We start from the raw sequence: 23966 nt of genomic DNA, 5'->3' as shown, positions 1-23966 counted from the left end.
TTCTACCCCTCGTTCCCACCCCCTGTCCCACATACTGACACGATGTCCCACATTTAGATTTTGTTCTAGTTTTCAAAAGTAAACACTGTCAAACAGACTCTTTATCAAGTCTGGCTTTTATTCAGTAGCTACAGCGAAAGCACGAGAGACCATCATCATCAGCCTGTCACTGTTTCACTGCTCGTGCTGAAGTCACAGGTGTGCAGATTTCACTAGAAGAGGAAACTTTCACAGTGGAAAAAGACTTGCTATTAAAATAAAGTCTGACACAACCTACAACTGTTACTCAGTGTTTTTGTCTTTCCCATCTCTATTCTATTTTCAGTCTTGCACTGGGGAAATGATGACGTGTCAGTGAACGAGCGTACAAAAGCAGATGATTATCAGACAGAAGTAGCACACGACTGTTAGAAAACTGTCACAGAAACTGCAAATTGTGTTAAACAAACATACTCGTTGTCCTACATTCAGCTTGTTGGGATCTGCTCGCCCTGTTTGCATTAATGAATCCTGTTTAGAAATCCAGCACATTCCCTCATGCAGGGGTGGCACATGGACATGGATCCCATGAAGGTTCATGCTTTTCCAACAGTGATGCAAAGATTTGATCATATTCTGCAGATGGTGGTTAAACCTTTGCATGAGTAACGGTCCCATTGTTTACTCTTTGAATCAAACACTGTTATATTCACGCTGTTCTAGATTTTAATCCTGTTGTAATTACGCATATGTTTTAAGGCAGTATGAAAACCGTGTGTATATAAAAACAAACAATACTTTGTGTAGTTTGTCTTTTAGTCGTCTCAACATCAAGGAGTCATTTTGAAAACGTTATTCTCGTATTAGCTGCAGCGTCTCGTCAGCCTGACACATGCTTTGCATGATCAGCAGCCACATCGCAGAAATTCAAACATCTGCATTCATACTTGATGAGTCAGCAGAGAGAGTTCAAGCTCGCGCATCAAACGCCAATAAAACAAAGAGCTCCTTCTGTTTTGAACTTGCACTGGAGCTTTAACATCTGCTACTCATTTTAACCAGGAAGAGGTCAAGAGGAGGGCTGCCCCCCCCCCCTCAGATATTACAGAACATGAGTTTGCTTCACTCGTAGCTGCGAGGCCGTCTGATCACATCTCACTTCTCCCTCTTTGTTTTCTCTTCTCAGTTCTTCCATGCCTACTCCAAGCCTGATTATGAAGGACTGTCTTTTAGAGGTATCACACACAGAGGACACTCACCGAGCCTTCAGCTGGTTTTCTTGCAAACACCATAAGTTGTCTTGTGTAGTCACGGTGTTATTTCAATATGTTTAACCCTCAAACTTCTTTGTTTTCTAATTATTTTGTCTTGGTTCAGCTCAAACATGCAACTATATCCACTGTGCATCATTTATCTCACCAACCTGAGAGTACAGTTCCCTGTTTTGGACTCATTTGTATTGATGTTTTGGTAAATATGGATTTGTGTCAGTTTATGATCATCTGTAATAAAATGTTTGCATTTTTGATTTATTTATTTTTAGACTTTAGCCGTAATATTCAAGACCTCCGTCACAAGATCTTAGACAAACTGGAAACCCACGGTGAAGCCTGGCCCCCTGCCTGCCCCCCACTGGAGCCCACCAGGTGAACACACAAGCAGAAACACTCGTTTCTATAAACGTATTTTTATCAGCGGTCTTATCGTCTGTTTAATCATCACTCACGACTGAAGCCAGCTGATGTATCTGCAGTAACTCCCTCACAGTTAGGGGTTCAGCAGCCCAACCTGGCACACCGAGGGTTCTCATCTAATATGATATTATGTCTCTGTGTTGCCTAGCAACCACCTACCAAGGGGCTTAAATGACCAGCTGAAGGAATTAATGCGCATATAGCAACTTAAAAAGATTCTTATAACTTTAATTTTACAACAATAACATCCACAAAACATATTTCCACACGTCCCATACTTTTACAAGCATACAAAACATGTTTCCACAAAATAAGTTCTATTTCAATATTTTTCGCTCTTCTTTTGCAGTTCCTGTTACGCTGCCTTCTTAAAATAACTTGTGTTGAATTTGTTTCTGTCCTCTTACTCGATTGTGTATCTTTGTTTATCTGTAGTCAGTAAAATTGAGCCTTTCCAGTATCTGTCATGTTCCCAGTGTATTTTTTTTGTTGTTGAACTTATTTCATATCTTCAACTTTCTGTGGATTTTGTAGTTTATTAGTGGCAGAATTGTTCCTATAAGCAAAAAAAAAAAAAAAAAAAGAAGTGTTCACTTTAAATTTAAATAAGAGGTTTAAAAAGTTTCTAAAGTTTATGACAAATTCAGTTTGACTCAGACTCCCCGTCAGCTCATTATTACTGCATGGCCGCCCTGGTGCCTACGCATGGCCCACACGCATACAGACATGTGAACTAAAGCACACATAGTTCAGCAGGAAGTCTTTCTCTTCAGGTTTAAAGTGAAAGCGTCGTGTTAGAGCAGAAATTCAGAAATGCAGTGGGGTTTTTTGGGGGTTTTTTTTGTTTTGTTTTTTTTAAGCAAAAAAATAATTTCAAGCAGATTTTTTTTTTTTTTAAATTTCTTTTTTCACAGGTGGAGAAGATTTTGTCGTAAAGTTTTAGTATTTTAGGTGGAGGCAGAGAAATGCCAGAAAGGTGGTGTTTTTGTTTGTGTTTTCATTTAGTTTATTTTTTATCATACATTCTTGAAAAGCATGTAACACATTAAACACACGCACACCATTCTGCACCCTAAATACTGTTATTATGACCTTTAGACACATAATGATTCACTTTTATTTATTTATCTTTGCTGATTTTTAAAAAGTCTGTGGCTCTCTCTCTCTCTCTCTCTCTCTCTCTCTCTCTCTCTCTCTCTCTCTCTCTCTCTCTCTCTCTCTCTCTCTCTCTCTCTCTCTCTCTCTCTTCCCCCCCCCCCCCCTTCCAGCCAAATGGAGGTCGACGTCTTCTTCGAGACAAACGATGTCAAACACCTGGCTCTCATCTTTGAAGATGCCGCGTCGTACGTTGGCCGAGAGGTAACGCGTCGGAGATGCGACTGAAACGCGTGCTGTGTTTGTTGTCAAACGGCGGCGTATTCACATTAAATAGGTCCGTGTTATGAAACATGGCGAGGTAAAGTGTGTGTGTGTGTGTTGTACGTTAGGTGACCCTGGACCTGCTACAGTTTGACAGCATTGCGGTGCGCAGGGTCCTGAACACCGAGGAAAACCTGGTGACCAAACTGGGCGTCACCGAGTTTCCATCCTGTTACCTTTATTATCCTGGAGGCAACTTCAGCAGACTCAGAGTGTGAGAAGCTTTACTGCATATCCAACTGCTTTTCCTTTTAGAAAAAGTGACAAAATCAAGTTTATAAAACACATTTTTCTGCTCTATAATAATACTGATGATCTTATGGAAAAAATCCAAATATTTGAAACAACCCACACACTCCTTATCTAATGTTTTTACTGAGTTTGTCTAATCAAACTTGTTATTCAGGGATTTCCTTGATTTTTCTGACTGATATTTGTTATTGTTCATTATTTGGTGACCTTGTTGTTTCCGTATAAACTCTTGGACATCGTGAGAATCGGTCTAATCGGTGAGAAAGTGCAAACATCTCTGTGGGCGGGCAGAACTTTGGACTGTGCAGCACAAACATAAAAGGGCAGTTACAGGTCTTTGTACGACGTGTCCTTCATGCGCTTTGGCCTCGCTGTGCAGTTACTAGAGGAGAATACAGGTGAGAAAAGAGAGTAGCAGTGAGCACCAGTGCAGACTCGCGGGCGCAGTTTCCATTAGCACTCCACCAGTTTAGCACCAGTATAAAACCGACCACATTATGTAAACACATAAGTAACCCTGGCTAAGCACTAACAAGAGCGTAAGAAAGCCTGAGGCTCCAGTACAAATGTCTGTTTCTCAGTCCAACACAGTTGTTTCTTGCCCAAACCAATCAAACGTGAAGCGCACAAAACTTAAAAATCAGATTTTCTGCATTATTATAATGAGCTCATTCTTTTTGTCTGGCTGAGCTGAGGCAGTGAGCCTGAGAGAAGCACATGCATCGCTCACACCGGCTGCAGAAACATCTGCCACCTCGTGAATATTGTGCAACTAGAAGGTCGGTGCCTTGCATTTCTTTCCTTTCAAACTGGGTCATAGTTGCACAAACACCAAGTTTATTCTCCTTTGGTTGTCATTGTTCGACACGCGGCAGCACCGCTCTCTTCCGAAAAGCTCGGCAGTGTTCTCATTATCCGAACGCTATTCATGAGAATATTTTTAAACATCTGGCCTCTTAATGGGATCAGAGCATCAAAATCGCTCCATTATTCACCATCATAAAGCGGCGCTGATCATTCCTCACCCTGCAAATTCATCTGCTGTTTATGCCTCTTTGTTTGGCTGTTTCAATAACTTGGCATGCAAAGAGGACTCTTTTTAGTTGACAAATGCAAAGAGGAAATGATTTATTGCTGTTTTATTTATTCACCCTCCATCTCTCCCCTTTCCAGCCCCCCTCATCTCCATCACTGTACAGAAGGGAGGTTTTTTAATTTCTTGCATGAAAACAATGCCATTGCTTTTCTGGCTTCACCTGCCAAACAAGCCCCAGCCACACACGGCGACAGATGGCCTCCCATCATCGCTGAATGTCTGATTGATCCTGGGAGAGCACGGCGGCGTGCGCCTGTGTTTGCGTGTCTGCGCGCGAGCGTGCGGGTGGCGTCTCACATCCTTCATGCATGTAATGTGTGCCGGTCCCAGGTGAATGCATTCCCCCTCCGTTCACCCTGATGCCTGCCCGCCTGCCTGCCTGCTGGCCCTGGGGATCGCTGGATGAATGGCTTCCCCTCCACATCTGTACACTCCCACACACACGCAGGTGTAATTGAGTCCCAGGCTGGCGTGAGTAAGCGTTGGCCCCGAGTATCCATCCTCCTTATTACCATCCTGTTCAAGTTTTACGATGCCCTCGCTCGCTCTTCCTCCCTCTCTCTCCGCCCGTGACAAGGAGAGAAGGAAAATGAGGGGAGGATGTGAGGGATGGAGGGTGGCGAGCGCTTTAATGGTTGTGGTTGTGGTTGCAGGGTTATCACATGCCTAAATGATCAGCCGTACCTCTCTCTCCTACTTACCCTGGCACCGTCTGCCTAGTATTTAAAACGCATTCCCGTAAGTGTGTAAAATATATGGCCGTGAAAAATACAGGTCGTAAAAAGGGTTTTATGGCGTTGGACTGCTGAGACAAAAGATTGAAACTGAAATAAAAAAACGAAACAGAAAACGGCTTTTTGAGGTTCGCTGCAGATTTGGACGCGTTAATGTTACTCAGGTGTGAATGTTGCATTTCTCTGCACGTCTCTGTGCACAGATGCACTTTCACGCTGAAAACTCCACTAAGAGTCTAAACATCCTGTATGAACCCGTGTAAGTGATGGCCTCACTTCTCCCTTTCTCCCATAGTGACATTGAGGCTCGTGCCTTCTACTCTTATGCCCTCCAGAGGCTTCCAGGGGTGGTGCGGTCAGGGAAGCCTCCACCAGTCTCCACCGAACTCCTTAAAAACAACACAGAGGATCCCTGGAGACCGTTCGACAAGTATGAACGAGACGCAACATCCACAAACATCTTTACTGACTCATATTTCGCCTTGATGTGATTGTTTGCTTCTTGCAGGTTCAGGGTGTATATGGCAGACCTGGAGTCAGCGCTGCACTACTCCCTGCGCGTTGAGCTGGGCGCTCAGTCTGTTTTCCAAGGGCGGGCACTGACTTCTCTCAAGGCTTACATCTCTGTCTTGGCCAAGGTACAGTTAGCAGAACTTTCAGACACAGCAAGCACAAAAACCAGCAGATTTGTATTTTTTAAAGCAGTTTGCTCCTCGTTGTCTGACTGGATTTGTTATCTTGATGTTTACTGACTACTGAAAACTGTTGTGGTCAGAAAAGCATTAAAAACTGTTTGTTTTTAGATATTAATAAAAATGAACTAAAAATTTAAATTTTAGCAAATCTGCTGAACATGAACTTCATCAGGCGATGTTGTAGCTCAAGTCCTGCAGTTGCAGCAGGTCACCACTAGGTGGAGATTGAGACAGCAGAATGTGGGTTAAAGCTGCAGATTTGAGTTTTCCTGTTGCAGCGTTTGGCTTTTGTTTCCCTTCACATACGTTATTAACTTTGGTCTCCGTTACTTTGTTACAGTTCTATCCTGTTGTGCGTGCTGGTGTTTGTATGCGCACTCATAGACACACAAACATGTCAGAAAGCTGGAGTGAAAGTCCAAAGACTCTCATGGGCATTGATGGGGCCTCTCAGGGGAATTGAAGCGTGGCTGCTTGCTGCCCACAGGCTCATGCTGTCTTCCTGCTTGTGGTTTCACACAAGCATTGCTGTAAATATCTGTGACAATGCCAGTCTTGTGGGTGCGTGCGAGTGATGTTTGTCTCTCACTGTCATTTGTTACCCTTTCCTCCTTATTTTTATTTATTTATTATTTATTTTCCCAAAGATTTCCCAGTGTCTCCACTCTTTTTACCGCCCTGCCTTTGGCTGCATTCTTACACCTCTATTTGCTAAATCCTTTCTGTGTGAAGTGTGCCAGCCAGGCAAACATGTTGTGATGATGAGGCCTGACCTGCTATCCTGCTCCTGTTGGCTCCAGACCAGCCTGTTTCACTGCCCTAGTCCGCCACCAATCTCTCTGATTATATCTCGCTCTCTAGGGAGGCATCGTAGAGAGCCATCTCTGTCAGTGTGTGTGTGGCAGAGCACTGTGGCCTCCTATTAGCTCCAGTTTGTTTAGTGAATAGCAGCAGGTCCCAGTGGTATTTTTAGCATGCCCCCCCCCACCCCCCCACCCCTTACCAGAATGGAGCAGCAGCCCAGCGGGGCTTTGTGTTGCTGAGGAGGGCGTCATTGTTACAGCCGACCGCCACTCGACGGCCCTTATTGACATTTGACTGAGAGGTCTCGCTGCACGGCGAGAATGCTTTAAGCCAGACTCGCTGTTAGTTGTGGTTTGTGAGACCAGGTTGGACACGAGAGCAGGAAATGCCTGCAGGTCGTGTTTACAGCAGCCAGCTGGATAATCTTTGACTCACTTTTTGGTTCGTCTAAAATCGCTCACCTTCAAACTGTTCTCTGCACCTGATCGCTAAAGCGCTACGTTTAAAACAACCACAAAAACACCTGAGCGCCACGTGTGAGTCATGTGATTAGATTAGAGTGAAAGTGACTCACAATGGCCTGACCTTTGATGTCAGTGTTATTTCACTCTGCTGTCATGCTCCTTAATCATGACTCTTTAATGTGAGCTGAACCACACAGCGAGTGGAAAGCTCCACGCACAGGCTCACGTATGCCTACAAGTGATGCTTTCATATTAATTTAATCAGCATATTCATTTGTCATTCTTCTGCGTATCCAGTTAATTGTCTAAAAAGTCTGAAAATTATAGTTTTAAGGGATTCTAATGATTGTTTTTCATCAACTAAGGCTACGTCCACACGTACCCGGGTATTTTTGAAAACGCAGATTTTTCTATGCGTTTGCACCTTTCGTCCACACGTAAACGGCGTTTTTGGTCACTGAAAACGGAGATTTTTTAAAAACTCCGGCCAGGGTAGATATTTTCTAAAACTCAGTTTTTGCATTTAGGTGTGGACGAGAAAAACGGAGAAAACGCAGCGTCAAAGATGTGCGCCTTTTTTGACGTCACACTGTGCGCCACGTTAATGTTTTGGTGAAATGAATTTCTACAATACTGTTAATTGTACTCTCTGCAGTGTTTAACTGTCTTTACTGTCCCTCCACACATATGCCCCAGCCAGTGTTGCCAACTCCTCAGTAAGGAAAATCGCTATTGGTTGTCCTAAAAGTCGCTAAATGACGTCATCACCTAATTTGCATAATTGGTCATGCTAATGTAATTGTAACCTACGCTGCTGGAGAGAGAAATAACATCGTGGACGAGACATAAAGTGAGCAAAAAACGTCCTAAATGCATTTAGAATTTATTTAGAACTACAAATTAAATTTCTTTTAGCAATTATTGTTTTTTGTAATGTCACAATTCCAACCCTGCTCCTTTACCCGGGCTTGGACCGGCAAAAGTGACCCGAAATAGGCACTCTGGTGGAGTTACTTTGTGTGTGTGTGTTTATAAGTAGTTTTAAACCTGATCCACAAAACAGCATAAGAGTAAAAGAAGAACTGACTGCGTTACAGCACCCGCTGCTTGTTGAGAGTAAAAGTGATATGCGCTTTCACGTCTTTTTTTAGCTGAAATTCGCTAAATATAGCGACAAAGTTGCTAAGTTGGCAACACTGGCCCCAGCTTTGTTTACGATTTCCCACCGAGGCTTCTAGACTTCTGATTGGCCAACATTTCTACACGGTTAGGAATATAGCGCCACCTGCTGCTGTGGCATGTTCCTAGCAGCGTTTTCCTTCATTTCTGCCTTTACATGTGGACGGGATTATTTTTTTAAAACGGAAAATCTCCGTTTTCAAAAATACCCGTGTACGTGTGGACGTAGCCTCAGACAAGAAAACCAATAAATATATAAAATTGACTCTTATTATACAAATAACTGTGTCCTGTGCCTCCTGAGCTTCTTTTTCCATGGATTCATTTTTAAAATTAGTCTGCTTTGTCAAAGACTTCCATGAATTCTTTCTTCTCCATAATCATACAATCATCACATCTCTGTGCCACATGTCGTAGATGACATCTTCTCGTTTTTGCACCCAGTCGTAATATTACTAGATTTACTATCTTGTCAGGCTGGAGCCGGATTTATGAATCCTCTACATGTATATGAGGATTAAAAAAGTGGATCTTGGGAAGCATGAGAGCATTACAGCGAGGTTTTTAAGGATTACACCTCTATCCTGCTTTTCTCGAAAGAAGCCCTTCAGCCCAGAGGGGACAAAGGGGCTGAGGAATAAAACAAAGAATTAAGAGGAGGGGTTTAGTTTAAAGAAACACAGACTTCTGCCTTCTCACGCCACGGCCCAGGACATAATGTAGAAAAGTGCCTCTGCTGCCAAGATTGCCTTGGCTTTTCTTAAAATTAGCTGTCCAGATAATTATGAATCATATTACAGATTTAATGAGCATTCCCTCAGAATTTGTCAATTCGCTTTGATGTATTTTGCGTGTGTGTGAGGATGAGGCTGCTGTTTTCTGGTTTCCACTCGGGCACGTGTCTGCAGTAGATTATCGAGGGCCTTCACCCCTGGCTTCCACCCCCGGCCCGGCCTGGTCTCCCCTGTTAGAGCCAACAGATGCCTCCCTCTCAGGACCCTCGCCACAAGGAGCTTGCGGTTTCTCAAGTGCTGCTGATACTAATCGGATCAGGAATGACATATTGCCGGGGTGAATGGGATTGTCATGGTCCAACTGGGATGGGTGCAGGAGGGGGTGCAGGGTGGAAGGAGGTTGTGCACATTGTGCAGATACAGCGACAGATACAGATGAAGATCTCTGGAGCAGAGAGATTCAGAGATCATAAAAGTAGTAGCAAAAGAAAATCAATAATCAGCAGGCGTCCCTCATTCAGAATTTCATCCGTAAATGAATCATTTTAATCGTCCTGTCAGCTCAATGGTTTTATTTTGGTAATATATTGCCAGGATAATTCCTCCTGATGCCAGCCTACTGTTGCTGATAATATTTATAAAGAGAAAAAGAAAAAGCACACAATGACATTTTAGTTTAATAATTAACACATTTTTTTTTAAACAAGGAAACTTGTGCCTGCATTACTTTAAGCAGCTGTTGGTGAAAACTGACTGATTGTGAACCATCCAGGCAGGAAGGATGAAGCTTTATTTAGATCAATGTGAGCAAACTGAACCCGTCTGAGTCTTTTTTCTTTTTTTTTTCCTTTTTAAATTTTCTTTTCACACGATTACCGAACCTGCACAGCTCATGAATAGGGCTGCTTGGTGATGCTGACCTAAACGCATTAGTGGAAAACATCTGCGTTTTCTCCTCTGGTTAAATTCATATGGCTGTTTAATGAGCTTTTCCAACCAGTTGGCATTCAGACCTGATAAACCTATTATCACTGTGCCTCCGGAGCTGCAAACGTCAGCCTTTGTGCTGCTCTTCACAGCCCAACTTTCCAACTTTGTGTACGTGTGCATGGAGGCGGGGCTTAGTGAGTCAGCCGGTCCACTCAAAGCTGTCAGGCTACAGGATTCATCTGGTTTCTTTATTTGTAATTATTTATTTATAATAGGGATGCAACGATACCAACTTTTTTCAAACCGATACGATACCGATACTTGGATCTGAGTACTTGCCGATACAGAGTACAAAAACCGATACTTCTACCACACACACACACACACACACACACACACACACACACACATACAAATGCAAGGAATTGGAAGACAGGTTTTATTTTATTCTCTGCCGATAAAAAATAAAATCTTAATAAAAATGACCACAAAAATATTTCAAGTGAAAAATAAGCACTTCTGTTAAATTATTGCAGAGTCTCCACATTGTAATTTAACAAAATATCACTGAACTATTGGCACTGTCTCGAGCTTTCAGAATAATAAATAAACACTTCTGTTTGGAATAAAATAAATACAAATTAGGTTTGAGAATAAAATAAACTGTTAAATTGTTGCAGAGTGTCCATATTGTAAACAAACAAACAAAATAACGAAAGTATTTGGCATTGACGAACAAACTCCTCATCAGTCCACTGTGTTGTTCAACCGAGGACTGACGTCGCGCACACACTGCTTGTCTTTACCTCTTCAGAAAGTTTTGGCACCATTATCTCCCTGATGTGTGGGCGGTTGGGAATTTCATATCGCGGCTCGAGTATGCTGAGAAGACGGTGCAGTTATTTTAACTGCCCGTGGATTTTCTCTTGACATTTTTCTTCGCTTTTCCAAAACCTGAGTTAAAGTTGGCTGTTCCACACTGCTGACATTTTGTTTAGCCTAGCTACAGCAGCCTCCAGTCTCACTCGCCTAACCCTGTGCCTGTTTAGCGCGGCATGTCCCCCTAGTGGCCAATCTAAAAAACTACAACAGAAATCACAAGCCACCCTCTGATTAATGAAATAAGTTGGTATCGGTTAACTTTTACGAGTATGAGTACACACACATTTTACAGTATCGGCCCCGATACCCAGTATCGGTGCATCCCTAATTTATAAGGCAGTCAAACCTGCGCATGATGTCAGCTTTTTATTTGAGCTGGACATCTGAGTTTCATGAACACCAATGAATTACTTAACAAGTAACTCTGAAGCTGCAGAAAACCCTCCGTTTACCCTCCAGCAGGTCTGATGAAGTGGGACTAACGCACAGATCAGTGTGTGGTGAGTTGCAGGCCCAGCCTTATACTGCGCGCTGCATCGTGTGTTTATATGCAGGCGTGTTCCCATGAACAGACATCCTCCCCTGCTTTGTTGTTCCTGCCTCGTGTTGCTTCCAGAGGCCCAGTGCGTTCGTAGAAACGTGATAAGTTGTGGAAAAAAGCTTTACTTGCTGTGTCTGTTTCTGAGAAACGAGACGTTATCGTAACCTATTCCAGAGAGAGGCTTAATGTAAGAATAGGAAGCACATTAAGCCAACGTTTATTAAAGCGGTCTTGTCTCTCTGACAGTCAGAACGCCCTGGGCCTCAGCTGTTTCTATTGTCAGTATCGCTTGTGTGAAGACGTGTTTTCTGTGCGTGTCTTAAGGCTGTCATCACTGGTCTCAGACACCCATCAGCTGGATTTCCTCTCCCGCTTCGTTTACCCACTTTGCTAGTTACAGTGTCACGTTTCTTTACAGCTGTGCCTGTTGCCAAGGTGACGTGAGGAGTGAATGTACAACAGGAGAAAGCCCGAGTGAGGAACACCTAAGTGGTTGTTAGTGGATTAGGAAATGGATCTTAATGAATGAAGAGGCTCAAGCTTGGCTTTTGTCACATTTACTGAAATGCTTTAAAGGTGCTGAGCAGGAACAAACCTTAAACCAAATCTTTTGTAAAGCTTGTGAAATATTAGGAAACAAATGTTCTGCCCAGGTGAAGACGTGCGTTTCGAAGAAGCCTCAAGACCCGTGTCGTCACATCTTCATCACGATATTATTCTTTCTTTCTGTAGCTTCTTCCTAAACCAGAGCTACAGGGTGTTTTAATAAGTAGACATGTAGATTAAAGATGGTGTAAAAATGTTATCTTTAAAAACTTCTTTTATTCTTTTTAAACAGAGATATAAGTGGTTTGCTCTAAAAGTCAATCTAATCACTGAGGCTAAAGCACGACTGCGTGCTCCCCCTTTGTTTTAAGCCTGGACACGTAGCAGTTCTCTGGGGGGTCTGGGGGCCGTACAGGGTGATGGGAGATTTCAAGGTAATCAGCCAAAAACTAAATTTGACTAAATGGGAAGCCCGTAGTGTTTTCCATCAAACTGCATTTAGGCATGCATGCAATGACTTCCAATAATCCTAATGATCTGGAGGTATTATTCAGAAGCAGAGATGGAAGTAACGCGTTACTGTAATCTGATTACTTTTTTCAAGTAACGAGTAAAGTAAGGGATTACTATTGCAAAAACGGTAATTAGATTACCGTTACTTTCCCGTAGGAACGCTGCGTTACTGCGTTACTAAAACCGTGATTTTTTTGCGAGAATGTCTCATGACAGTGACGTAAGCGAGTGCGACGTTCGTGACAACAGCTGTGTGCAGATCAACAATGGATCATATATCGAGTGCAGAGAGAGTATGAGCGTGCAGCGTTTAAAGCGTGGAAGTACTGACCTTACTTTGAGTTTGATTCCATAAAAAGTGACAAAAACATTAGTGTCCGTTGTGCGTGGGAGGAAAACTTCTTTTTACAGCGAAAAAACCCTAAACTTCCAAGCAAGCACCGAGTAGCTACGACGTAATGGGAAACTCACAGAGAAACTCGCGGATTCTTCCACTGACCGCTGCACACCTGCACCAGGGTAACCCTCCGCCTACCCCACTCCTGCTTTACAGGTGAAAATAGAGCAACAGGACCGCTAGTCTTTGACTTTATTTATTTTCTGCTGTGTTTTACTTGCATCTATTTGAAAGACTGAGTGTAAACACACAAAATATTTTATTTTATGTGCTGGAATGTGCAGAAAATAGGTTTAAATGTTAAACTAATTTCTTCCAGTCAGAGAATGTTGCAGATAATTAAATTTTTGCTTGATGCATAAAGTTAAAAGATTAAAACTAATAAAACAAGTTTTAAAAAGAGACTTTTCCATTTGATTACATTTTGTATGATGATGCAGAAAAAGTAGAATTGGGCTGAAAGATCTATCACTTTATCACCTATTCAGGTTGTAAATGGTGTTTTTAAAAAGTAACTAAGTAACTAATTACTTTTGAAAATAAGTAATCAGTAAAGTAACGGGATTACTTTTTTGGGGAAGTAATCAGTAATTAGTTACTGATTACTTTTTCAAGTAACTTGACCAACACTGGTGATAAGTCTCTTATTCCAGTAATGAATCGATGGATTCAAACCTGCAACTCTTCCCAAAACGCCCTTCATTTTCTAGTCTGTTTACTGGAACTCATGAGAGATGTTTTCCTTGTCTGTATTGTGAACCATGAATATGTTGTGCTTTGTTCTTCCTCATGCAGTACTTCCCAGGCCGTCCTATAGTGACGAACCTGCTGAAGGATTTAAACTCCTGGCTACAGAAGCAGACTGCAGATCGCATTTCATACGAAGCATTTAAAGAAAAACTGGAAAATGATGCACAGGTAAGCTCTGACAGGGACAAATTACACATCATTATTATTAAAATGAATTTGGTGCATCCGAATTATTTGTAGTAACGTTGTTTATGTCTGTGGCGTTCACTGGTTTCAAAAATAGTTTGTAGTTTGCAGACTACATTTAAGAAAGTACATAAATGCAAACAGAGAACAGGTTTTTTTTAGCCAAAGCAGCCAATGGAAGGAAGGGAGAGGAGAGAGTAGCAGACAGATGAGCAGCTGCAGGGAGAACAGAGGGCAGGTCATCACAAAATACACCCAGACTGATGTCTGAGCGTCTGGCTCGTTCTGCTTAGCCACAAGGTCACTTGTCAGTCTGGACACTTAATCAGTTCAGAGGCAGCACAATAATTTGTCAAAGAAATGCCAAAATGGGCATAAAAATACATCTTAAAAAAAAAACCTTCTGTACAAGTTTAAGGGTAGAAAAATACTCTTAAAGATGAGCATCCAGATGTTGCCGTATCTGCTTTGCGCTTGTCTCTGTGCCAGCGCACGCAGCTGGAAATCTATGTGCTGTTGTCTTTGGAACGACGCCCGCGTGCCTCCGGTGTACAGCCGCTCACAAATCGAAAGACTCACTTACTTACATCATTAGCTTTTAGCAGGCAAATCAATGGATCAATGAATCAATGGGAAGGTATGAATAGACTCCGCCTCGGAGGAAATGGACTCTGCACCGAATCTTTACTATTGACATCTGAGTAACCCTGTCAATCACGCCGGCGACGGCAGCGCGGTGCAACGAGTGCAACGACTTTATGTCAGAGAAAATATGTTGTTGAATTCAACTGTGGCTCGTGGTTAGAGATGCGGATAGCTTCTGTTCATTAGTGGAGGGCTGAGCCATTAACCTGAGATCGACTTCTCATTGATCAGGAAACTCCACGCAGCTGCTTTCATTAAGTTGAACGGATCTCGAGATGCTGGAGACTCTTTACTTTTAGAGTTTTGTCTCAGCCTGGTGCTACTTTCCAGCTTCTCTGAACACTAAGACACTTTCTTTCCTTTGAAGAATCATAAAACGGGTCTCCCATTTGTTGAAACCCCCCCACATTTCCTAAAAAGCTGAATAGCGTTTGCCAAGAAGCTCTAGTGACCACACGAGGTTAAGTAATCCATTTGTTCAGGTCCGTTTTCATCTGCAGAGTCGGGCCTGTCCAGAGGTGTTTGTGCAGAGATCTCATGTTCACTGGAATCAGAGATCAGCAGGTTTATAATAAATTAGGCGAGAAATAAAATGCGATTTCCTTTATTTAGCTTGTTTGTTTCCTGTCCTTACTTCACATTTTTTCCAACAATATATTTATTATTTTTTACATTTTAATGACTTACAAACAGTCCAACATTCTAAACACTACATGAACATACTCTCCTCTCAGACAACAAAAAGAAAACAAAAAAGTCGTCAGATTTATCACTTCATTAAAGGCCTAAATTTGTCATTATCCCAAATCAAATGTCATTGTCCTCGTCCTCCTCAGATAATACAAATCCTTCTGCAAAATTCACGAATGGTCTCCACACCTTCTCAAAAACATCCAATTTCCTTTTCAGGATACATGTTATCCACTCCAATGGCAAAGCCACCATCATTTGTTTTATCCACTGTGTGATAAAATGTTTTTTTTCCATTTTAGTGCAATTAATCTTTTTGCTTGTAACAAACCCATATCAATAAACATTCTGTCACTTTTTGTGTACCTCATGTTTTCTGGGTACAATCCCAGAATAAGGAAGCCAGGATCCAAAACAACCTCTTTGGATAATATTTGTTTCATAATTCAATTCAATTCAATTTTATTTCTATAGCGCCAAATCACAACAAAAGTCACCTCAAGGCGCTTCATGGATACAGAGAAAAACCCAACAATCATATGACCCCCTATGAGCAGCACTTTGGCGACAGTGGGAAGGAAAAACTCCCTTTTAACAGGAAGAAACCTCCAGCAGAACCAGGCTCAGGGAGGGGCGGGACCATCTGCTGTGATTGGTTGGGGTGAGAGAAGGAGTTTCATAGTTTGTGTTACTGCAACCCAAAAGGAGCCAATCTTCCTGCGATCCCAAATACAACGCCAAAAGTTACCTTTATCTTCATTACATTTATTAAAAGTGTCTGGAATATTAGAGTTGTACTTATTAAATTTTTCCGGAGTAACATATATTCACATTAACCATTTGTATTGCAACAACCTTAGTCTAGAATTAATAGTTTGTTTATGAGCTTTTACGCAAACCAATGCCCATTGTTCCATGGATATGTCCTTCTTTAAATCATTTTTCCAGGCGTTCAACCTTCCCAACGAATTGTCAGATGTTTTGGACCTAATCAATTTATATATTTCTGATATTGCCCCTTTTTTTTTTTTTTTTTTTTTTTTTTTGAACTGCTTTTGCTAATTATGTCTTCCAATTCTGATTTTGGTGGTTTGGTGCAGGTATTATTTTGATTTGCTCGAATGTAACTTCTAATTTGGAGATATTTGAAAAATTGCTTTCTATCTATATTATATTTATGTCTAAGCATATCAAAGGACATCATATCTTGAGAATCTGTTGCATACAAATCTTGGATTTTTTGTCCTTACTTCACATTTACCTGTAATTTGATTGTTTCTCTCAGTCTCCAAACTTGACGCTGCCAGACGGCGTGAGGTGGGTGGGCTGCCAGGGTTCACAGCCCCACTTCAGACGTTATCCCTGCGGGGTGTGGACTCTCTTCCATGTTCTTACCGTTCAAGCTAACGACAAAGGCTCAGGTACAAACAGTTTGTGTTGCGATGAATTAAAAGGTCATTGAGAGGTCAAAAATGCAGAAAAGACTGAGGATGAGAGAGCTTTGTAAACACATGAGCTCTGCTTTGGCCTTTTTCCTTCCCAACAGTGACCTGATCTGACAGAGATGAGTTTATATTTTTATTTTTAACAGTTCAAATTGAGCCTAATTGTTTGTGTGAAACGGGATTATTGTAGATTAGTGGAATGTGAGCGGTTAATAAAAATAGGAGGCAGATGACCAGAGGCTCCGCTCCTGGCAGCGACGTTAATCTCCCTTCAGTGCACACAGAGACAGGCCCACTCATATACATCCACACCGAGGTTAATCCCCAGGTTTACAGACCATTATGTGACCTGCAGATGGACTGGCCAAAAATGGTGTCCATCTGGCCCACCGCGGACCACCACGGCTTAAAGGGCGCATGCATACACACTAACACACACTTCTGACTATCAGAGAAAACATCATTCATCCATATCTGCACACACCCGCACAGTATCAAAGGTCTTCCACAGACCTGTCGTTATTTTCATAAAGGGCTCAAAGCTCCTGTCCGTGCTCGCACCAGCTGATTGGTGAACATCTAAAGGATCTGCTAAGCTGAGGACAAAAGCAAACGGCTAAAGGGAAATATGTTAGCGGGCTGCTGGAGTCCTGAGACGACAGCCGGGCCACCATTCACATAGAGCGTTAACGGCCTTTAATCTCCAGATTGTATTATCCCATTCATCTCAATATGGGGGTTAACCCAGCTCTGGGTGACTCCCACGTAATCGTGGGAATCCAGTGGGTGGTGGGTCCTCGCTACCACTGGCAAACCTTCAGGAGGTGCATGCTCAGGTGCGTTTCTGCAGCTGCGACCTCATTTAGATGTGATTGTGAGTGACTTTGGAGGGAATGACAGATTTAATAAATGCTACAGTAAAGTTGAATTTAAACATATTGTAATGTATTTTAAAGTATTGTGCACTGTCTTTAAAGATCCTCAGGAGGTGCTGGATGCGATGAGAAGCTACGTCCACAACTTCTTTGGCTGCAGGGAGTGTGCGGCACACTTTGAGAACATGGCAGCAGAGACTCTGGAGCAGGTGACATCACTGTCCACGGCAGTCTTGTGGTTGTGGTCCAGACACAACGTGGTCAACAACAGACTGGCGGGTAGGAGTCGGCTCGGTCTGTCGCTTCTTTGTAGAATCTTCTTTTCCCTCTTTCAGCTCTCAAACTTTAATGATGTTAAAACGTCTCTGATCTTCTATTAGGGATGCAACGATACCAATTTTTTCAAACCGATACGATACAGATACTTGGATCTGAGTACTTGCCGATACAGAGTACAAAAAACGATACTTCTACCACACACACACACACACACACAAATACAATGAATTGGAAGACAGGTTTTATTTTATTTCCTGCCGATAAAAAATAAAATCTTAATAAAAATGACCACAAAAAAATTTCAAGTGAAAAATAAGCACTTCTGTTAAATTATTGCAGAGTCTCCACATTGTAATTTTACAAAATATCACTGAACTATTGGCACTGTCTCGAGCTTTCAGAATAATAAATAAACACTTCTGTTTGGAATAAAATAAATACAAATTAGGTTTGAGAATAAAATAAACTTTTAAATTATTGCAGAGTGTCCATATTGTAAACAAACAAACAAAATAATTATTATTAAATAAATAATAAAATATAAAAAAATTATAAAATAAATAAAATAATAATTGTCCCCCTAGTGGCCAATCTAAAAAACTACAACAGAAATGACAAGCCACCCTCTGATTAATGAAATAAGTTAGTATCGGTTAACTTTTACGAGTATGAGTACACACATATTTTACAGTATCGGCCCCGATACCTGATACCAGTATCGGTGCATCCCTATCTTCTATCGTGGGACTAATTTCTGACTTAAACTAACATACAGTAACACGGCTTTAAATAAAAGTGTGAGTCACCCCAAAGCGAGCGTGGTTTCACAAATATTAGACAAACTAACAGAAAGCCAAGTCGTATGAAACCCACAATTTAAAAAAAGATGAGAAACGCAGTCCAAGGCTCTAGTGTTTAAACTGGTGACGTAATGTTTCATCGACTGAGTGATGCTGAAGAGATCTGTTGGAAAAACTGAAAAACCCAAAACCAGTTTATTTGTTTAAATATGGAGATGATGAAATGAAATGTTCAGGTGGTTTATCTGACAAACAAGCACATTTAAGACGTTGCACTTGTTGCATTATATTTCTGTGAAGCTTCTCAGTCATCCAGGTCACTGTAGTCTAAGGAGCTGCAAAGAAAAGCGTCTGGACTTCTTTAAGCTGCTTGAAGACGTTTCACCTTCATCCGAGAAGCTTCTTCAGGTCTAAGGTCAAATGGTGGAGAGTCCCAGATATAAACGTTGCATTATATTTGCATTTTTCATTACTGGACCACATGGATTAATCAGTGATTAAAAATAAATTGATAGTTTGTTGCAGCTTCTGCAATAATGTACGTTAGATCAAAGTAAGTCTTTTTTAAACTTTACTCCCTCCCACTTTTCCCATCGTGTGTGTGTGTGTGTGTGTGTGTCCAGCTTCCCCTCGTGGTCACTTAGTCTTCGTAATATGACTAAAAGAGGCTGAGGAGGAAGGATGGATCCTCAGATCAGACACCAGCTGTCACCACGTCTTAGCCCTCCAAGTATCATCTGCCTCCACCTCGCCCATTTTCTCCTGACCCCCCTGGCTCCCGACCCGCCCATTTATATTCTGCTTATAAGTAAGCAGAATATAAATAATATCTACTTAATAATAAGTAATATCTTTTACTGCTGCCTACAAATAAAATCCACGTCTAATGTTGAGCATAACTTTCTCTGTATTTCCAGGTTTCTCCGTCTCGGTTCAGGTTTCTAAATACAATCTTTTAGTTTTCGCTCTGTCAGGAAATTCCTCTTTTCACTTCCGGCACGAGTGCTGAACAGCTCCAGAGTGTCTCTCCTCCCTTTTCTGTGTTCCTGATTTTATTAGGCGTGGTCATTAACAGCCCACTTTGTTAAATCACTGCCTTTTGTTTGTGTTTCTGTGACTGCCCCCTCCTCTATCTGAGGGACAGCTTGTGTCCTCAGCAGCAGAGGCCAGCAGTACACCGTCCCCGCGGCTCCTCAGACAGTTAAACACCATCTAACCTCCCCCTTCATGCATCCATCTTTCCTCCTGTAGCTTCCACTCTTTCCACTCACCATCCCCTGGGACTCGTATCCTCTGCTTGACAAGTAATAGTGCAGCTTCCTCACAGGATGCGTCCCCCAGGAGCCGCCGCGCTTTGCGTACAATTCCCAGGGTAATGTGTGACAGCAGGTGGCAAACACCATGACACAAGCCACACACACTTCCTTTTTTTTCCTCCCCTTTTTTCCTCTGTGTGGGTCAAGTTGTCGCCGGGGGGGGGGGGGGGGGGGGCACTGAGGTTAAATCGGGCGAATCAGAAGGGGCGAGCGAGGGAGGAGCCGAGGGTTTGGCAGCGTTTGCTGCAGTGAGTGGCGGCGTCTCCCCGAGGAAAGCGCGCTCCATCCACTCAACCCCTCCCCTCCTCTTTGCCTAAAGTGGAGCTCTTTAGCAGGCCTCCCCGCCCCTCCTTTCACAAGCAGCCATGCATGAAAGAGCAGCTATTTGTAAAGCAGCCCAACAATTAATTTAGCTGGCAACAAAGAGGCCCCAGGGCCCTCGGCCTTCTTGCACGGGCAGAATTAAGACTGGTGGCAGCTCGGTCCTGTTGCTGCTTGTCAACAGCTGAGACTGATTCACATTTCTACAGATGGAATAGCTGCTGCTGCTGCAGCGGCTCCAGCTGCCTCCTGGGAGGTTTTTGTTGGTTGTGCATGGTTCCCCTAAAATTATATCACACTTGTGTATTTTTTTTTTTAACAGTAAGATCAAATGGAGAAAAAAACAAACAACGAATGATGCATAAAAATGTTCCTTATTTATTAAAATCATCACTATTGCTTCTGTGTAGTTTCTGTTTTTGTTAAAGCGTCATCGTGCGAGCACAGCTACGTCCTTTATCTGAAACGTTGGCGTTTTCTTGTTTGCTTTTTCTTTACCCACACAGTCTATTCAAGATGCATCAATACTACTGAGGTTTGCTGTAAATCTTTAAACAAAATCACAAGTGCATGTCAGATCAGAATTGGCTTGTTGTGCTCGTCCCAGTAAATGTAAACATAACGCACACACAGGACGACAGCTTGGTTAAATAGCATAAACTAACTCAAACATGCAGCTATTGCAAACAAATAAGCAGTGTTGGTCAAGTTACTTGAAAAAAGTAATCAGTAAGTAACTACTGATTACTTCCCCAAAAATGTAATCCAGTTACTTTACTGATTACTTATTTTCAAAAGTAATTAATTACTTAGTTACTTTTTAAAAACACGATTTACAACCTGAATAGGTGATAAAGTGATAGATCTTTCAGCCCAATTCTACTTTTTCTACATAATCATCATACAAAATGTAATCAAATGGAAAAGTCTCTTTTTAAAACTTGTTTTATTAGTTTTAATCTTTTAACTTTATGCATCAAGCAAAATTTAATTATCTGCAACATTCTCTGACTGGAAGAAATTAGTTTAATATTTAAACCTATTTTCTGCACATTCCAGCACATAAAATAAAATATTTTGTGTGTTTACACTCAGTCTTTCAAATAGATGCAAGTAAAACACAGCAGAAAATAAATAAAGTCAAAGACTAGCGGTCCTGTTGCTCTATTTTCACCTGTAAAGCAGGAGTGGGGTAGGCGGAGGGTTACCCTGGTGCAGGTGTGCAGCGGTCAGTGGAAGAATCCGCGAGTTTCTCTGTGAGTTTCCCATTACGTCGTAGCTACTCGGTGCTTGTTTGGAAGTTTAGGGTTTTTTTCGCTGTAAAAAGAAGTTTTCTTCCCACGCACAACGGACACTAATGTTTTTGTCACTTTTTATGGAATCAAACTCAAAGTAAGGTCAGTACTTCCACGCTTTAAACGCTGCACGCTCATACTCTCTCTGCACTCGATATATGATCCATTGTTGATCTGCACACAGCTGTTGTCACGAACGTCGCACTCGCTTACGTCACTGTCATGAGACATTCTCGCAAAAAATCACAGTTTTAGTAACGCAGTAACGCAGCGTTCCTACGGGAAAGTAACGGTAATCTAATTACCGCTTTTTGCAATAGTAATCCCTTACTTTACTCGTTACTTGAAAAAAGTAATCGAATTACAGTAACGCGTTAATCTCTGCAAATAAGTAAATGATAAATAAAAATGTCAAGTTAAACTTTTTAAGCAACATTTTCTTTTCCAAAAAATATTTGTCCAATAAAATCTTTCCAGGTAATGAGAGAATTTCAAAATAAAAGTATAGATTGCATAACAACTTTGCTGAAATGATCTAAAATGAGCAAAAGTCAGAAAGTAGTTCCATAACGATCTCGTGTAACCTGAATGAATCGGCTACATGTTCACACTTTTCAATTAAAACAAGAAATATTGATATTTATTACCCAACCCCAGCAGAAACTCGATAAACAATAAACAATCCCTAAATGAGTTTTTCCTCTCCAATAATTTAAATAAGCATGAAATCTGGACTATTAGCCCCCTGCACTCACACCCCTGCACCTGAAGCTATGCTGCTGGCGTACACTGTTTGGTGTGTTTGCAGGATTATTGCTGAAGAAGCTAGTTTGACGTGCTGAACAATACATATTTATACCTGATGAATATGTATGCCTGGCAGTGATGACATCTGTGACGGGCTATTGTGGCAATCTGGCTACTGTGGCTAAAGTCACCCTGGCTGCAAACGTAGCGAGCTGATTAGACTAAGGAAGGAGATGCGAGGCATGCTGGATGTATGTGCACGTGTACCCTCACCTGCTGAAATGTTTAAAAGCCCCCCCTCACTCTCTCACACACACACACAGACACATTCAGCACAGTAAAATTGATGCATCCTTTATGTAAAGTACTGTATGCAGAGTACAAACACACATGCATATGACTGAGATTAATCTTGAGCAGAGAAGGGGGAGTAGAGGTGGTGGTGGTGGAGGAGGATGTAAATTGACAGTCCTGTAAAGTGACAGACCTGCTGCTCTGCACCCCCCCCCCCCCCCCTTCTTTTCTCCAACACACACACTCAGACGCACAATGGCCCGCTGGTGACAACAAGCAATTCATTACGAGATGCTGCCCTGTGTGTGGGTGTACGTGTCTCCTGCCAGTGTGTTTGCGAGCATACAAAGGCCGAGTGATGTGTGAGCGATGAGCGGCGTCGGTGGGCAGCGGCTACATAAAAGAAAACATGTTAAAGGAGAAAGTTTCTAATTCATTAGAAGGGCAGCTCCCCGCTGAGGCTTCTCTTGGTCTCATGTTCAATTTGGAGATTGGACTCTGCTTTCAAAGGGGTGTAAAGGGACGAGACAGGTGGTTCAGAGCACCGAGGTGCCTGAAAACAGGGTGGGTGGGTGCGCGTATGAGTGGGGAAGCTGTCCACTTTGGCCACATCTATTATCTCACCATCCCTCCCACTGGGACATCCCAGAAGCCCATTGATCATTGTTAGACGCTGTCATACGAGCGCGCACACACAAAAATATCAATCCATAGATTACACGCACACACACCCAGACAGATGATTTACATATACACTCTTAAATACATACATACATATGCATATAGGCACTTAGTTTTTACGAGCGCTGTGACAAGATCAAATGGGTTCAGCGCAGATTGCATCCAGTCCTCAAAGCACTTACATCCTGTCAGTGTGCACCAACAATGGAAGAAGCATCTGACTGCAAGTCGCTTCATCTGCTACAGTTTGTTAGTGTGACTCTGAGGCTGTGAAAGAAGCCGTTGAATTGAGTGTGAATACAGAAAGTCTGTTTTTATGTTAAAATTGTAGCGATAATTGTAAGATTTCTCTCTTTGTTGTAAGTGTTGGACATCTTTCTGAATGAAATGATCATAAATGTAGAAGGAAGATGTGAAGTTTACTTCTGAGGCCTCTGACAGTGCAGTGCATGTAACTTGCAGTGATAGTTGATCCTCATTTCCTGTCTGTTGCATGTTTGATATTCTCCCAGTAACAAAGTGCTTAAGGCTCCACTGTGCGATCTGCTCACCCCGTTTCTTTTGCAGGTGCTTTGAGTGAAGATCCTCAATTTCCAAAGATGCAGTGGCCTCCACCCGACGTGTGTTCAGCCTGCCATGCAGTAAAGGACAACGGGGAGCACACGTGGAACCTGACGGAGGTTCTCAAGTTCCTGTTGACCTACTTCTCCTCCGACAGAATCCTCACAGGTTTGACTGAAAACGTTTTATGCTGAGAACTTCAAGAACTTTACCAAACTGGGA

The 23966-nt window shown here is 42.1% G+C and overlaps 1 protein-coding gene across 1 annotated transcript in view; it reads left to right on the top strand.

The window, feature by feature from the left end:
* Window positions 1–23966, top strand: part of qsox1 (quiescin Q6 sulfhydryl oxidase 1) — a 28708-nt gene that overhangs the window by 1981 nt on the left and 2761 nt on the right. Inside the window, exons 3-12 of the mRNA XM_085151285.1 lie at window positions 1166–1214; window positions 1523–1625; window positions 2942–3032; window positions 3161–3306; window positions 5470–5604; window positions 5683–5812; window positions 13655–13777; window positions 16416–16551; window positions 17553–17729; window positions 23751–23912. Of these exons, the coding sequence (XP_085007411.1) occupies window positions 1166–1214; window positions 1523–1625; window positions 2942–3032; window positions 3161–3306; window positions 5470–5604; window positions 5683–5812; window positions 13655–13777; window positions 16416–16551; window positions 17553–17729; window positions 23751–23912 (1252 nt within the window). The remainder of the gene's footprint in view (window positions 1–1165; window positions 1215–1522; window positions 1626–2941; window positions 3033–3160; window positions 3307–5469; window positions 5605–5682; window positions 5813–13654; window positions 13778–16415; window positions 16552–17552; window positions 17730–23750; window positions 23913–23966) is intronic.

Source organism: Neolamprologus multifasciatus, chromosome 23, assembly GCF_963576455.1.
Source record: "Neolamprologus multifasciatus chromosome 23, fNeoMul1.2, whole genome shotgun sequence".
NCBI lineage: Eukaryota > Metazoa > Chordata > Actinopteri > Cichliformes > Cichlidae > Neolamprologus > Neolamprologus multifasciatus.
This window is presented reverse-complemented; position numbering and strand designations above follow the sequence as displayed.